The sequence below is a fragment of the Coffea arabica genome, chromosome 4e (assembly GCF_036785885.1).
Source record: "Coffea arabica cultivar ET-39 chromosome 4e, Coffea Arabica ET-39 HiFi, whole genome shotgun sequence".
Lineage (NCBI taxonomy): Eukaryota > Viridiplantae > Streptophyta > Magnoliopsida > Gentianales > Rubiaceae > Coffea > Coffea arabica.
Genome location: NC_092317.1, coordinates 14,496,246 through 14,508,907, shown reverse-complemented (window position 1 = coordinate 14,508,907; position 12,662 = coordinate 14,496,246). Strand labels below are relative to the sequence as shown.

General features: G+C 35.0%; 1 protein-coding gene and 1 long non-coding RNA gene across 12 annotated transcripts; both read left to right on the top strand.

The window, feature by feature from the left end:
• Positions 1 to 2,314: 2,314 nt before the first annotated feature.
• Positions 2,315 to 5,311, top strand: LOC140005723 (uncharacterized). The gene is made up of 3 exons (XR_011813290.1): positions 2,315 to 2,515; positions 4,348 to 4,427; positions 5,139 to 5,311. It is a non-coding gene; the product is annotated as an uncharacterized lncRNA (long non-coding RNA).
• An 868-nt stretch (positions 5,312 to 6,179) lies between these two features.
• Positions 6,180 to 11,565, top strand: LOC113742023 (uncharacterized). Of its 11 annotated transcripts, none has more exons than XR_003460785.2 (5): positions 6,186 to 6,712; positions 7,008 to 7,072; positions 8,204 to 8,284; positions 11,019 to 11,158; positions 11,240 to 11,565. XR_003460785.2 is itself a non-coding variant. In XM_027269703.2 (4 exons), the coding sequence occupies exons 1-4, from the start codon at positions 6,398 to 6,400 to the stop codon at positions 11,493 to 11,495; spliced, it is 792 nt and encodes a 263-aa protein (XP_027125504.1). In that variant the 5' UTR covers positions 6,189 to 6,397; the 3' UTR covers positions 11,496 to 11,565. The 11 variants fall into 11 exon arrangements, 1 of the variants encoding a protein (XP_027125504.1); XR_003460784.2 differs by having other exon boundaries at positions 7,008 to 7,081; XR_011813658.1 differs by having other exon boundaries at positions 6,186 to 6,909.
• The last annotated feature ends 1,097 nt before the right edge of the window (positions 11,566 to 12,662 follow it).

Genomic DNA, 12,662 nt, shown 5'->3' with positions numbered 1-12,662 from the left:
ATGTATATATGTATAAAATTATATACAAAAAATTTTTTACTTTATATTAGTAACGGAAGATTGGGTGGGAGTATTCTTCCCCATCCTACATCCCATTTTTAAATGGGAGGCAGAAAAATCCCCCTGCTCCCGCACCTGCTCCATAACTCCCCCTGTAGTGCTGATGCCTGTCCACTCATCATGCCATCCCTAATCGAGTAGCTCACGAACTTATTTAGTTAAAATTTGAGCTCGAGCTCACATTGAGCTTGAGTTTGAGTTAGAGTAACTTGAACTGCTTGACAAGTTTGAATTTGAGTTTAATATGTGATGTTCGAAAACTCGTCGAATTTAATCGAACTCAATCAAGTTTCACACACGTGCTCATATTTAATTTTTATTTATTAGTGTAAAATGTCTATCTTGTCCCTGGTTTAAAATTATATAAAAATATATATTTATATTACTTAAACTTAATTAGGCTTGATTAAACTCGATTGAACTCGAATTGAACTCCATTGGATTTGATTTGATTGAGTCTGAACTCAAGTTTGAGCTCGGGTTCGAACTCAAGTCATAGTTTTAAAACCTGGCCCGATAAGGAATTCGACTAGGGGTGTTTCGCGAATCGAGCCGCTCGCGATCGGCTCGAATACGAGCTCGACTCGAGCTCGTCAATATCGAGTTCGAGTCAAGCTCGAGCTAATTAAGTCGATCTCGAGCTCGAGCTCGAGCTCAAAAACATTAAGCTCGTTGGCTCGCGAGTGGCTCGCGAGCTCAATTATATATATTTTTTATTTTTTATTTTAATAGTAAAATTACATATATATCCCTAATATTTTATTATTTGTTAAAAAAATTATTGTTTTATTCATGTTTTTTTTAAAATTTTTTTTTATTTTTAAAAAATAAAATAATAATAATTATTTTTTTTTATTTTTTAAGCTCGAGCTCGACTCGAATTTGACTCGAGCTCGAGCTCGAGCTTGATATTTTGAGCTCGTCGAGCTCGAGCTCGAGTTCGAGCTTCACAAAATTAACTCGAGCTCGGCTCGATTAGCCAAAGCTCGACTCGAGCTCGGCTCGTTTGCACCCCTAAATCCGACAAAGGGATTGAGTCACTAGTTGAACTGGTGAGTATTAATTTAATATTTATAAATATAAAATAGTAATTTTAATATACATAAAATATATAATAAAGCGCTTTAAGATACTAATTATTATACTTAGAAATATATATAATAAATATAAAGATATTAATAGAAGATTTAATTTTATTTTATTGTACTTTTAAATAAATAAATAATATAGTCAAATAAAAAAAATTATATCGCTTGTTTTAAAAAATATAGCATTATTTTTCATTATTTTATTTTTTCTTTAAAAACAAAGTAATTTTCATAATATTGTCAGTTTAAAAGTTAAAAGGATTAATTGTATAATAAAAAAAATAAACAAGTTTATAAAAATATATTTATCAAATAAAAACTAAGCAAGTGGTAAAATCTATATATATATATATATAAATGAAGATTCAATGTACAAATCTTATCAAAAGCATATATACATTTTGTTTACAAAAAACAATGACCCACAATTAAAAAAAAAAAAAAGTAAACTGGGTTAATTGAAAATCAGGCAGATTTTCAGTTGAACCACCGGGTCAACTGGGTTTGTCCAGGTCAATTGCTTGTTCGATCAAACTAGAGACCCGGTTCAGTCTAATGCTCGGGTCACAGGGGTGACTTGTGAGGACCCGAAAAATTTACTTATTTTTATCTTATTTTACTGGTTTATTTAATTATTTATTCAACCGTTTACTCCGAATAATTTATTTCAACCATTTTAAATCCATTTACATAGAACAATGCCTTTTATTTTTAAAATGTCCCGTTAGCAAATTTAATTTTTCTACGGCCCGACTAGTAAGGTTTAGTGAATATATGTTTTTTGAGGTGATATTCGGTCCGAGAGTACAATAATCTTGGAGAATTAAGAATGATTAATAGTAGATTAAGAAAAGTTAATTGAGAGATTAGAGGTGAGTGAGTTCAAATTAATCTTTTACCGCGCGCGCGTTGAAAGTTTCTCGAAGGTCGCACCGCGCGACTAATTGGAGATTTGAGAATTTAATACTAGACTAGTAAGTGTGAATAATTATAGTGTTAAAGGAAATATCTTGGAGGATTAGTGCATGAGTGTATCAAACCCGAGAGAGATTGGTGGTACGAAACTCTATTCCGACAATTATTCAAAGTTGACTTTTTGGCAAATCTTTCTAGCTACTTTTACCTCCAATCTTCCAAGACAAGCCACAACACACAACTCTCTCATTTCTCTCTCCATTCTCGGCCAACACAAGAAAAGAAAAGGGAAGGAACAAACTTCATCTTCTAGCTTCCATTTCACTCACAAATCCTCCACCAAATCACTCACAACTTGGAGTACCACTCTAGCTAGGAGCAAGGAGCAATCTTGTGGATTTTCTTGGAGAATTTTCGGTGGAAAAATCTGATATTCATCTAGGGTTCCAATGGTAATCACTTCCTCTCTTTAATCTTTCCATTTCTCCAAAGTTTAGCAGTTAATCTTCATGGGTTTGAAACCCTAACCGCGTTGTAGGCTAGCGGACTTTGGGAAACCATTTATTTCGCATTAAATCATAGGTTAGCTGTCTTGATAAGGCCTTTAGGTAGCTGACTTGATGCTTTAATGTTTGATTATGGTTGTTTATGTGATGAATGAGATGATTTCGGTTAGAAAGTGGAGAGAAATCGAAGGCAAGTTGTGAAGGCAAGCTGGCCGAAAATTCTGTCTATGTTGCTCTATTTTATTTCGAAATTTTGATACTTGGTTGGCTGTGAAATTGATGGATATATGTTGTATATTGTGTGTACATAGTGCCTTTCAAAAATCGTATTGAATGGTTGTGCAAAACTTGAGTTTTGGTGAAGATTCAAATCTGGAAAACACATAGCAGGGTACTCGGACAGTGCTTCTTTGTCCGAACGTAACACTTTGTACAAAATTCAAAATTGAGTAGCGTTTGTGGCATTCAGAACTAGACATTCATAACTTTCCAACGGTATAAAAATCCCTTGCTAGTTCATTTTGAGTGATCCGTAGTGAATCGGCAAAGTCGGCTATTATGCTTTGCCTATGTGTTCGAATGAAACTGGAAGCTGCATCTTGTGGCTCGATTTTGTCCCACTTGTGAAAAGATTTTCAAAACAAAGTCTTCTAATAAATTGTATAATTTTGAACCTAGTTTCCAACGCCATAAACCATTCTCAATTTGGAGTTGTATGGAGCTAGATATAGTTTGATTTCGAAAATGCGACAAAGCTGGAAATTGGAAACTTTTCCCTTCCTTGCTGACCGAATGGTCAAATCTGTTTTGGGATATTATATTTCAAAAATTTTAGTGTCATTTAACCATCAATTTCTTATTAAATGTTTTTGGAATCTCGGTTCAAAAAATGGAGCGAATTAGGGCTGATTTCGTTGGACAAAATTTTTGAAAAAGAAAGAGAAGTAGGATGGCAGATTAGCTTTGAAACATTTCACCAACTTTGATCATTTTGTTAACTGCCTTCCGTACGAGTTTTTATCTAAATTTTGATTGAGAGGTAGTCCATATATGGAGGTTTAAGTGTACCAAATTTGGCATAATTTCAATACCATTTCGATACCCAAATGATGCCCCAGAGATTGCTCTTCAAATCTGGAAATTCACTGATCAGATCGTGAAAATCAACCGACTTTAAACTGTTATATCTTGTTGCTCAAAACTCCAAATTTTGTTCCATTTGTTGTGTTTGAAACTTTGTTTGGGATTCTTATTGTGTTATAAATTTCAGAAACTAATTTATTTTCTGGGAATTTTACCGAATTTCCAAACATCGCCGAAAACCAAGACTGGTTCTGTCTTGCTTTCTTGAATCAGCAATTTTGAGCTGAAAAATGAATGCTTTCTGTTTAGAAACTTGGAAAAGTGTCTTCTAGAAACTTTTAGCATTTTGAATTTAGTTTCCAACGGTATAAATTTTTCCATTTTTTGGTAGTACCAAACTCAAGATCTGATTTTACCAAGTTTATCTCGCAAAGCTGAAAATTCATGATTTCTTGGGAAATGAGTTTTTGAGAACTTTTCATTGTCTTTCGATATCGATCATCCGTTTTAAACTCATTTTCATGGAGGATACAAGTTTCGCTTGTGACTTTAAATCCTCACTTTTGAATCTCGATTTTCGAGATATTAAAGCTCTTTTAAGACATTGTCTTAGTATTACGCAAGTGTATATTCTTCCTTGTTTGGCAAGGGGTTTGTAAGTATTTGTGAGTGATAGTTAATTGTTATTTTTTCAGGTGCTCAAAAGGATCTTGAAGAGAATCTCAGAGCCGACTACTAAAGATCTTATTTGCACTTATTCACTTATTTTGAATTGGTGAGTGTCAAGTGCATGAATAATTGCCAATTATGTGAATTGTTTCTTGTTGATTAAGTGATTTACAATTGTCGAGTCGAGTGTGTACTTTATCGCACTCGTTCTCTTTTAATTGATTATATAATTGAATTGCTCATAGTTGAATTTATAATTGTGGTTGAATATGCGATTGGAGTGAGTCTCATCGGCTTATAATTGTATTTGTCGATTGGAGTGAACTTCATCGACTTATAATGGAAATCGAGGGACGCCCAAATCTCAATTGGCCGACCTTGCGACTCAAGCCAGCATGGATTTGATCGAGAAGCTCGGTGAACCATGAGATAATCAAAATCTTGATCTATTAAGAGATATCGCTTGGCATACTCGTGGAATAGTGCCTTTTATAAAAGAAGTGCAGGGCCGGGACAGGGGGTGTAACGGTGAATAGGAATTGTAGAGTGAGTGGAGTTCTACGGATTTAATACCTATCCGGTTTTGACAGAGTGTCATCCCGTGGAGATATTTGACCGAGCATTGGCGAAGCGAGTGGAATCTAGCTCCTGAGAGCTCCTGTATCCTTATTAAGTGTGTTAATGTTATTTATGGGTTACTTGAACTTCCTTGTTTTATTTCTCGTACAAATGTCATTGTTACTTGAACTATGTATTTGCATGTTTTCTTGGCTTCACTGAGCGTCAACTCACCCCATTAGTTTGTTTTCCTTAACAGGAGTTCAGAATGAAAGAATTTTGAAGAAGCCGATTTAATTACTTTTGATTAGAATCTTGGAATGTAATTGATTAGTCGACTTCTAGTGGTTGTATTTTGGGAAAAGTTGATGTACTTTTGGTGACTTATGATGTAAGATTTGAATGTTCCATTAAGGAAGCGACTTTTCTTCATTTTGACTTTTATTATTGGTTGTGTACCTTTAAATTTAAATTTGACTTGTATCGAATCCTGGCGAGAGTTGGGCAGGCATTTCGCGGATACCTTTGGGTTCGCTCTTGGGAGGAGTGGAGGCGTCATATGACCGGTTCAACTGTTGGACTGGGCTAGGTTTAACAACTATGACTCAAATATTTAACTTGATTCAAGTTCGAATATTTCGATTATACTCCTACATAAGTTAACAGAATAGGTTATATGAACCATTTTAGGAGTTTTGTGGGCTATTTGACGCAAAAAATAATTTATTGGGCAAAATTAAACTTTCAAAAAGTTTGATGACTTTCAGCGCACTTTGCGTCAACAAAGCAAATGCAACTATAGAAAGAGGGCTAGGTTGAATATTAAAATGAGAGAAATCATAAGTAGGTGATTTTCCAAAACCTCCCACTTAAAAAAATTAAAATAAGTGAATACAATAACGGTAATAATGTATTGATTCTCAATTAACCTATTATAATTTATAACATCACAGACCAATAACAACTGACTCTTGATTCTTAACTCAAAAAACTTATTCAAGTTGATTCGTGATTCTTAACTCAAAAACTTATTCGGATGAATGAACGAACCGGAGTCAAAACCTTTGGTCACTAACCATAGTAGGGGTGTTTGGATAGGAAATTATTTGAATATTTGAAATAATTATTATAACACTTTTGTTGTGATATAATATATGTGAAGTAAAAGAATAATTGAACAGATAAAAAATAACTAAAAATATATTTATAATGTAAATAAAATAATATTTAAAATACTTACCGTAACAATTCTTCTCTATCTAATTTTATGCAATATTTATAGCTTTGCTCTCAGTTCAGAAATTTTTTTGTTAGAGCAGTCTGTTTTATGTTCTGTATTACATTATTTTGCTTTTGTCTTTGCTTTCTGTTCCCTTTTTTCCTACTCTGACCTTCTTTTTCTCTCCTCCTGTTTTGTTTCACTTCTGGTCAACCAGCCAAGCAATTGAGTTTCTGAGTTTCTGATTGTCTGCTTCTTTGACAACTCCAAACAGTAGCCAAACCTTCACCTAAACAACCATGCCGGGTCCGGGCCCCCACATGATGTACACACTTGGAGCGGGTCAAGCCCTGATGAGCATATCCAACGGGCGCTTCAGCCCGCATCACTGCCTCGTGTATGCAATCAATGCTTTCTTCGGGCCGGATATGGGCTCCTTCTCGGAGTGGCTCACCTCCACCCTCGGGCTGGGACGGGCCGCGGGCTCTGCTGCAGAATCATTCATCCATCACCCCATTTACTACACGCTCCTTCTGGGGTTCCCTTTATCAGTCTTGTACAGCTGGATTTCCAGAATTCTTCTCCGTAGGGGTCTTCTTGATTCCATTTCTGGGGTCGGTTACCCAGTACTTCCTCCAATTTTCATTTCTTGATGCAGTGTATATGTGAATTTTGGTTTTTGATGTTTCGTGTGTGGTGATTGTGGAAGAATTGGAAATTGAACTTTATATTATCAGGATATGAACGCTTTAATTCCCAGTAACGGGCCAGAAATGGGCGTCCAGATCAACGATACCCATGCCCGTGTTTGGTAAACTGCTATTGTAATGATTCCCATGCAGGAGGAAGATATTGAAGTATGCCTTCTCTCATTTGCTAACTTGTGATTTCAGTTTTAAATTGTTTTAGGTCATAATGTAATGAAGACAAGTCCAACTCTAGACCGATCATGTGGGGGGCAATGACGTAAACAGGTACAACAGGTACTGGTAGTAATTGGATCTTTGATACCCATTCCCGAAGGTGAACCATACGGCTCCTAAGTTTTTGGTGAAAAAGTGGAAAAGTTTAGGTGTTGTGGGAGCACAAAGAAGCTTCGAATTTTAGCGAAACCATTACTATGTTGAAAAAATGTGATCAGGGGCCATAATGATGAGCTGATGAGTTGAAATAAGTGCTATGCAAATTTTGGCTTTGAATTGGTAACGTTTTCCAAGAATTGCCTGTTTTTTAGTACCCTTTTTCTGTGATGTGACTACCTGCCAAATGGACATACAAGCAATGTAATGATTTGTAAGACTGCATGCTATGGATCTATGAATTTTTAGGATCAAACAGGTCTGCTGGTTGTGTCTTGCTTCAGAAATGCTTCGTGAGAAAGAGATTCAGAATATTTGCATAACGGGCAATCTAACTAACTGACATCCAATATAGTTAAATTGTGTCAGACTCAGCGCACAATCTTGCTTATGAAGGAAATATGGGAGAGTAAATTGGCTGTACTTTATTGGAAAGCATAAAGATCAAACTCAGAAAGGTCTGAAAGGAGAACAGAGTAACCATTTTAATCAAAATAGTACTTGAATGGATTGTGCTGCTCTGGTAGCACATCATATATCATTGTTCATTGTAAGCATTTGCCATAATTTGAAGTTAGCGAAATAAAGTTTGATTTTCCGTAAGAAATTAAGCATTGAGACCAATATGACATTTTTTACGTAGTGCCCTGTTGCTATAAACTGAATATCCAACAAAAATTTATGAATCACTATGACAAAGCTATCAATGCTATTTACTTCAGACCTTCCATAGCGAGTTGGTCTGAACGAGTACATGAGGAGTTAAAAGCAAAAACTGTTTCCTGCTGCTTGTTATGAGAAGTACAAAATTTAGCTCCATATTTGTACAGCTAAACCTAATTATATCATTTGCAACGTGGTACTAATTACTTTGGCATTTTCTTTTCTAGTATTAAATTGGTATCTTGATTCTTGCCTAAGGTTTGATTCTTAGTGTAAAGATCTTTATGTTACATTTCTTTGCCATTAGAAGATCATTTCTTAAGCCGATATCTAACTTCATTGTCCTGTTTTTTTGGTGCACAGGTACCTCTTACAAGATGGCAGTGCTTCTACTTGGTGTCAGCAGGTTCTTTGTCCCATTTTTTCTTAGACCACTTGTTTGAGGTAATTTTAAGTGAAGTATATTTGTATTGGCTGGTGAATATCTTGGGTGGTCTATCTTTCTTCTTCTTCTTCTTCTTCTTTTTTCACTCACTCTATCAAACGCTGTGTGGTGTATCTTTTATTTCTTTCATTTCATGATATATAATTTTGTCCATTTTGCAAGAGAGGGACATGCTCGTCATGCTTCAAGGTTAATCTAGGTGATAATGATGGACCAAAACAGAATTTTCTTGCGAGGATGGCTCCATATCTGTGGCATACCTATAAAAGAGGAAAAATATGTTTAAAACAGCCCCATATGTTTATTGCTAGTGTGAAGTAATGAACCCTTTTGACATTTCTGTTTTTGCAGATTTCAAGAAAAAATAAAACTTGAAGGTTTTGCTTAAAATCACAAAAACATTGATGAAAAGAAAAGGGAATAGAATTAAAGGGTGGAGAGGAACAAATTGTTACTATTATTTCTTACTTTTTTCCTCCAAAAATTGTTTAATTTGATTGTACTGATCAATTTTTTGAACGATCCATCCTGTATAATTCAGACTAGTAAAGCAAGTTGAAGTAGCAGCAGGGGAATTTAACAGCCTTACTGTAAAAAAAAAAAATTTATCTGAATGTTCATAGAAGTTGCCTTACGTAAGTTGACTTGCATATCTTGAAGTTATTATTTTCATATCTTTGTAAGTTCAATATATTCTTCCACTTATTAATTTGTTAGATTTTGAAGTTTACGTGTCTACAATATATGAATAGACTGGCATTATTTTTTAGGCAATATTCATGGCTTTGCTGACAATCTAGGAGATGGCTTCATTTTTCTCATGAAATTAACTGAATAAGAAAAGAAAGGCTTTGTCTCTGATTATAAACAGTAGAAGCACTGCAGTAATTGAAAACATCAGTGCTAACGAATCTGAAACAGCCAATGCAGTAAAAGATGCCCTTTTGGGTAGAACTGCCATGCCTTCACCCTTCTCCTGTTATCATAACCACCCGGGACTGTAAAACCAGCTAAAAAAGGTATGTGTGTTTGTCTGGGTAGTACAGTAAACTTTTGCTAATCAATCTGTGATCTGGTTATCTAGATATGACTGCATGGAAACCTTTAACAGTGGATGGCTTGCTGCATCGTTTTCCTTCTGGAGCCATGGGAATTTTATTTAATACACCTAGATGACTCGTTAGAATTTTCTAGCTGTGCACTCTAAGATATTTGTACTTCATCCTTGCAGCAGATCCTTTAATCAGCTCAGTAAGGGCAGGAGCCCCATATTAGCATACTTAAAGAAGGTCTAAATAAGAACTACACAAGAACTCTTAGAGCTCTATAAAGACCAGAAGGAATACTATAGAAAGTATAAGAACAAGAGTAGCTTATAAGAACAAGAAGAACAATAAGATCATAGCTACAAGATCGGAACGTTACCCCCCTAGCATTGCTTTCCCCCTCGGGGGAAAAGAAAAACTCCCTTAAGTTACTGTAAGATCAATAAGGACTTTGTTCATGGACTTTGTACAAGGAGAAAAGGTTGGATTATTAGATGGCACTGCTAATTGTCAATGCCTCTTTGCATACTGATTTCTGTATATATCCATTCAAGAGTGCATGCAATAGTGGTATAAGCCCTTTCTACAACACAAATTTCTCTTGAGAAAGACATCTTATTTTTGGATTGGAGAAAATGTCCACTTTGCATATCCTGTTTGGAGAATATTGTCTTTTTTTCTCTAATCTAAATTTTATGTTGAATGGAATAGTTCATCAAGCTACAGGGTAGAAAGTTATCACTATTCTTTACAATTGAATTGCATCATGCATCCTTTACAATTATTGAATTCACCAGTTTGTAGAAATAGAAATTGCAAAATGAAATATGAATACTGTTGTTAAAACTTTTAGAATTTTGCTTTTAATCTGAAGTATGGAATTTTGCTCAACTCTGGAGCTTCAGTTAGGATTTTGAACTTAGATCTTCTTTTGCACATAGTTATCTATTGTTGTCAATTATTCAGCAGATTTTGATTTGTCTAGCATCTGGCTTTGATACCAGCAAATTCTTTGTAGAGACTCCTTTTGTTTCTTGTGTATATTAGCGGAATCAGTGACCAAGCTTCTAATTTGTTTTAACTAATGTTTTGCCTTGTACAGCTCAATTGGATCCTAAAGCTAAACAAATGTTTTTGCTAGTGGGCATGCTTTGGTTTTGGAGTGTAAATGTGTTAAATCATATATATATTCACTGAGTAATTTATCCCTATTTGCTTCTAGTCACCTTAAAGTGTTAGTGTATATTGTAACTCAGATTCCTCATCTGTATTGCAACCTCAACCTTTCGAAAATCCAACAAGTGAAATGGCAAAGAAATTCAGATTGGACTGTGCATTATTGATCAGTATTCAGATTATTTCTTTGCTTACTGTATCTAATTTAGAAGAATCCCATTGGTTTGAAAGATTTGTTATTTTATTAGGATCCCTGACAGGTTAGATTAGGAGACTGATTAGCAGATGAAATAGGCTAGATTTGAGAGTCATTACCACATCAGATTCAGGTGGTGGTTGAATTTCAACTCGTAGATGTGGCCATAAACTTTCCTTAAGTCTTGCATCTTTTGTTTTTCATTGTTCATCATGCAAGTTCATCTTCTTTAGTACTACTTATCCCATTCTTTTGTACATTTTGCTAATGGAATAATCCATAACCTTTTTGTCGTTGTTGCTTCTCTATAAATAGGAAAACGGGCAGTCTAAAATGTATACTTGGATACTGAGCACAGGTTGGTGGAAAGGCAGAGCACCAATCACCCCAGATGCAGTTGTTGTGATTAGCTTCCTTTGTATTTGCTTGATTGGAGGTTTTATATATATTAACAGGTAAGCCCTAGAGCTACTACTGAATTATTGTTAGCTCTATTCGGTTGCAGGAAGTTAGTGAAATCTTCATTAATCTTGCAGAGTGAAGTCCTCGAGATCTCTAAAACCCAGGTCTAATCTGTCTGCAAGATTAATCTTGACAATAGCAGTCCTGTACTCATTATGGTGTGCTAGCCAGATATACTTGGTAAGTCCTCGTCGACCAGCAGTCGGTGAAGAGGCTGATCTCGGTGTAATTGTGTTTCTGAGCATTTACTTTTTCCTGCCCCATTGTCTGTGTTTTATGTCTATGAACACTAGAGATTTTGCTGAAACATCAGAACAGCTTCCGCTTTGATTGGCAATCACTATGGTTTAGCTTGTTAATGGCATATGACCTTCATCTGAAGGGCCTCTTCTGTTGAAAAGCATTGATCATGAGCAGGATACTTTCTGATGCATGTGGAAGACATTAATGACTATTCTTCATCTCTATTCGAAAATTATATATAAAAAAAAATTCTGTCATTGTTTTGATTTCTACATAAATTAATCAATCTTCTTTTCTTGTGTCTTTCATGCTGTGGAAAGTTGGAAAAGTATCCATCTTAATAAGGCAAAGTTTTGCATCTTTATGATCCTTCAGATATCTCATTTGCCAACAAACTTCCATCCATAATTAAAGTGCAATGGTTAACTAAACTTTTCGTGTTTTTGTAAAACTAAAATGTATTCGTTCAACAAAAGGTGTAACAAAAAATGAAAACAGAAGTTGAAACAAAATTTAAGGGAAATCAAGTCACTTGATCTGCTTACATTTCTTTTTTCCATATGTTGTTCATCATCTTATCAGCCCAGTCTCCCAGGAATGGGAGAGCCTTTTGTCCAGTAAATTGTCTTTGCCCAAACAATTGTCATCTGAGGAACTAAATACGAAATAGCACGTGAACTAAAGAATGACATTCAAGGAGTTTGAACGTCTTAAAAATTGATCGGTACCCGTAGTTTAATCAAACCAACACAGGCAAAAGAAAGAAAGAGGAAAGAAGAAAGTCAATCAGTTTAATTTGGCAGGGAGAGCCAAAAAATATAGGAAATTGATGCTACAAGGCTACAATACTACTATGTAGGAAATATTTACAGTTCTGGTAGAGTGACAATTTTCTCCTATGGTATTACAGAACTTCGCTCTACATAACAGTAATGTGATTTTCCACCCTTAGAATGGTGCTACGAGGCAACAATAGCTCATAGTAGTAACATTTATACTAAACTAACTGCCGATTTGTGTTTATTGTAACGTCAAGCACTATTTACTATAAGAAAGATAGCTTATAGCCGTGATATTTATTGGTCGTATTATAGTAAACCAAGTTGTACAATGAGTCTATTGTTACTTCAATTATTATTTGCTGTAAAAAAATGACTTGTTAAATCAAGTTGTCGAAGATACGACTAACATGTAAAAATCATATGGCTCCTATCTTCCTGTAGACAAAGAAAATTTATTTAATTTATTTAATCA

Bases quoted from the DNA above. Each gene is read 5' to 3' on its own strand.
- LOC113742023 (XM_027269703.2), top strand. From the start codon at position 6,398: ATGCCGGGTCCGGGCCCCCACATGATGTACACACTTGGAGCGGGTCAA. The intron at 6,713-8,203 runs GTCGGTTACCCA...TTTGGTGCACAG, and splicing joins TTCTTGATTCCATTTCTGGG to GTACCTCTTACAAGATGGCA. The intron at 11,159-11,239 runs GTAAGCCCTAGA...TTAATCTTGCAG, and splicing joins GGTTTTATATATATTAACAG to AGTGAAGTCCTCGAGATCTC.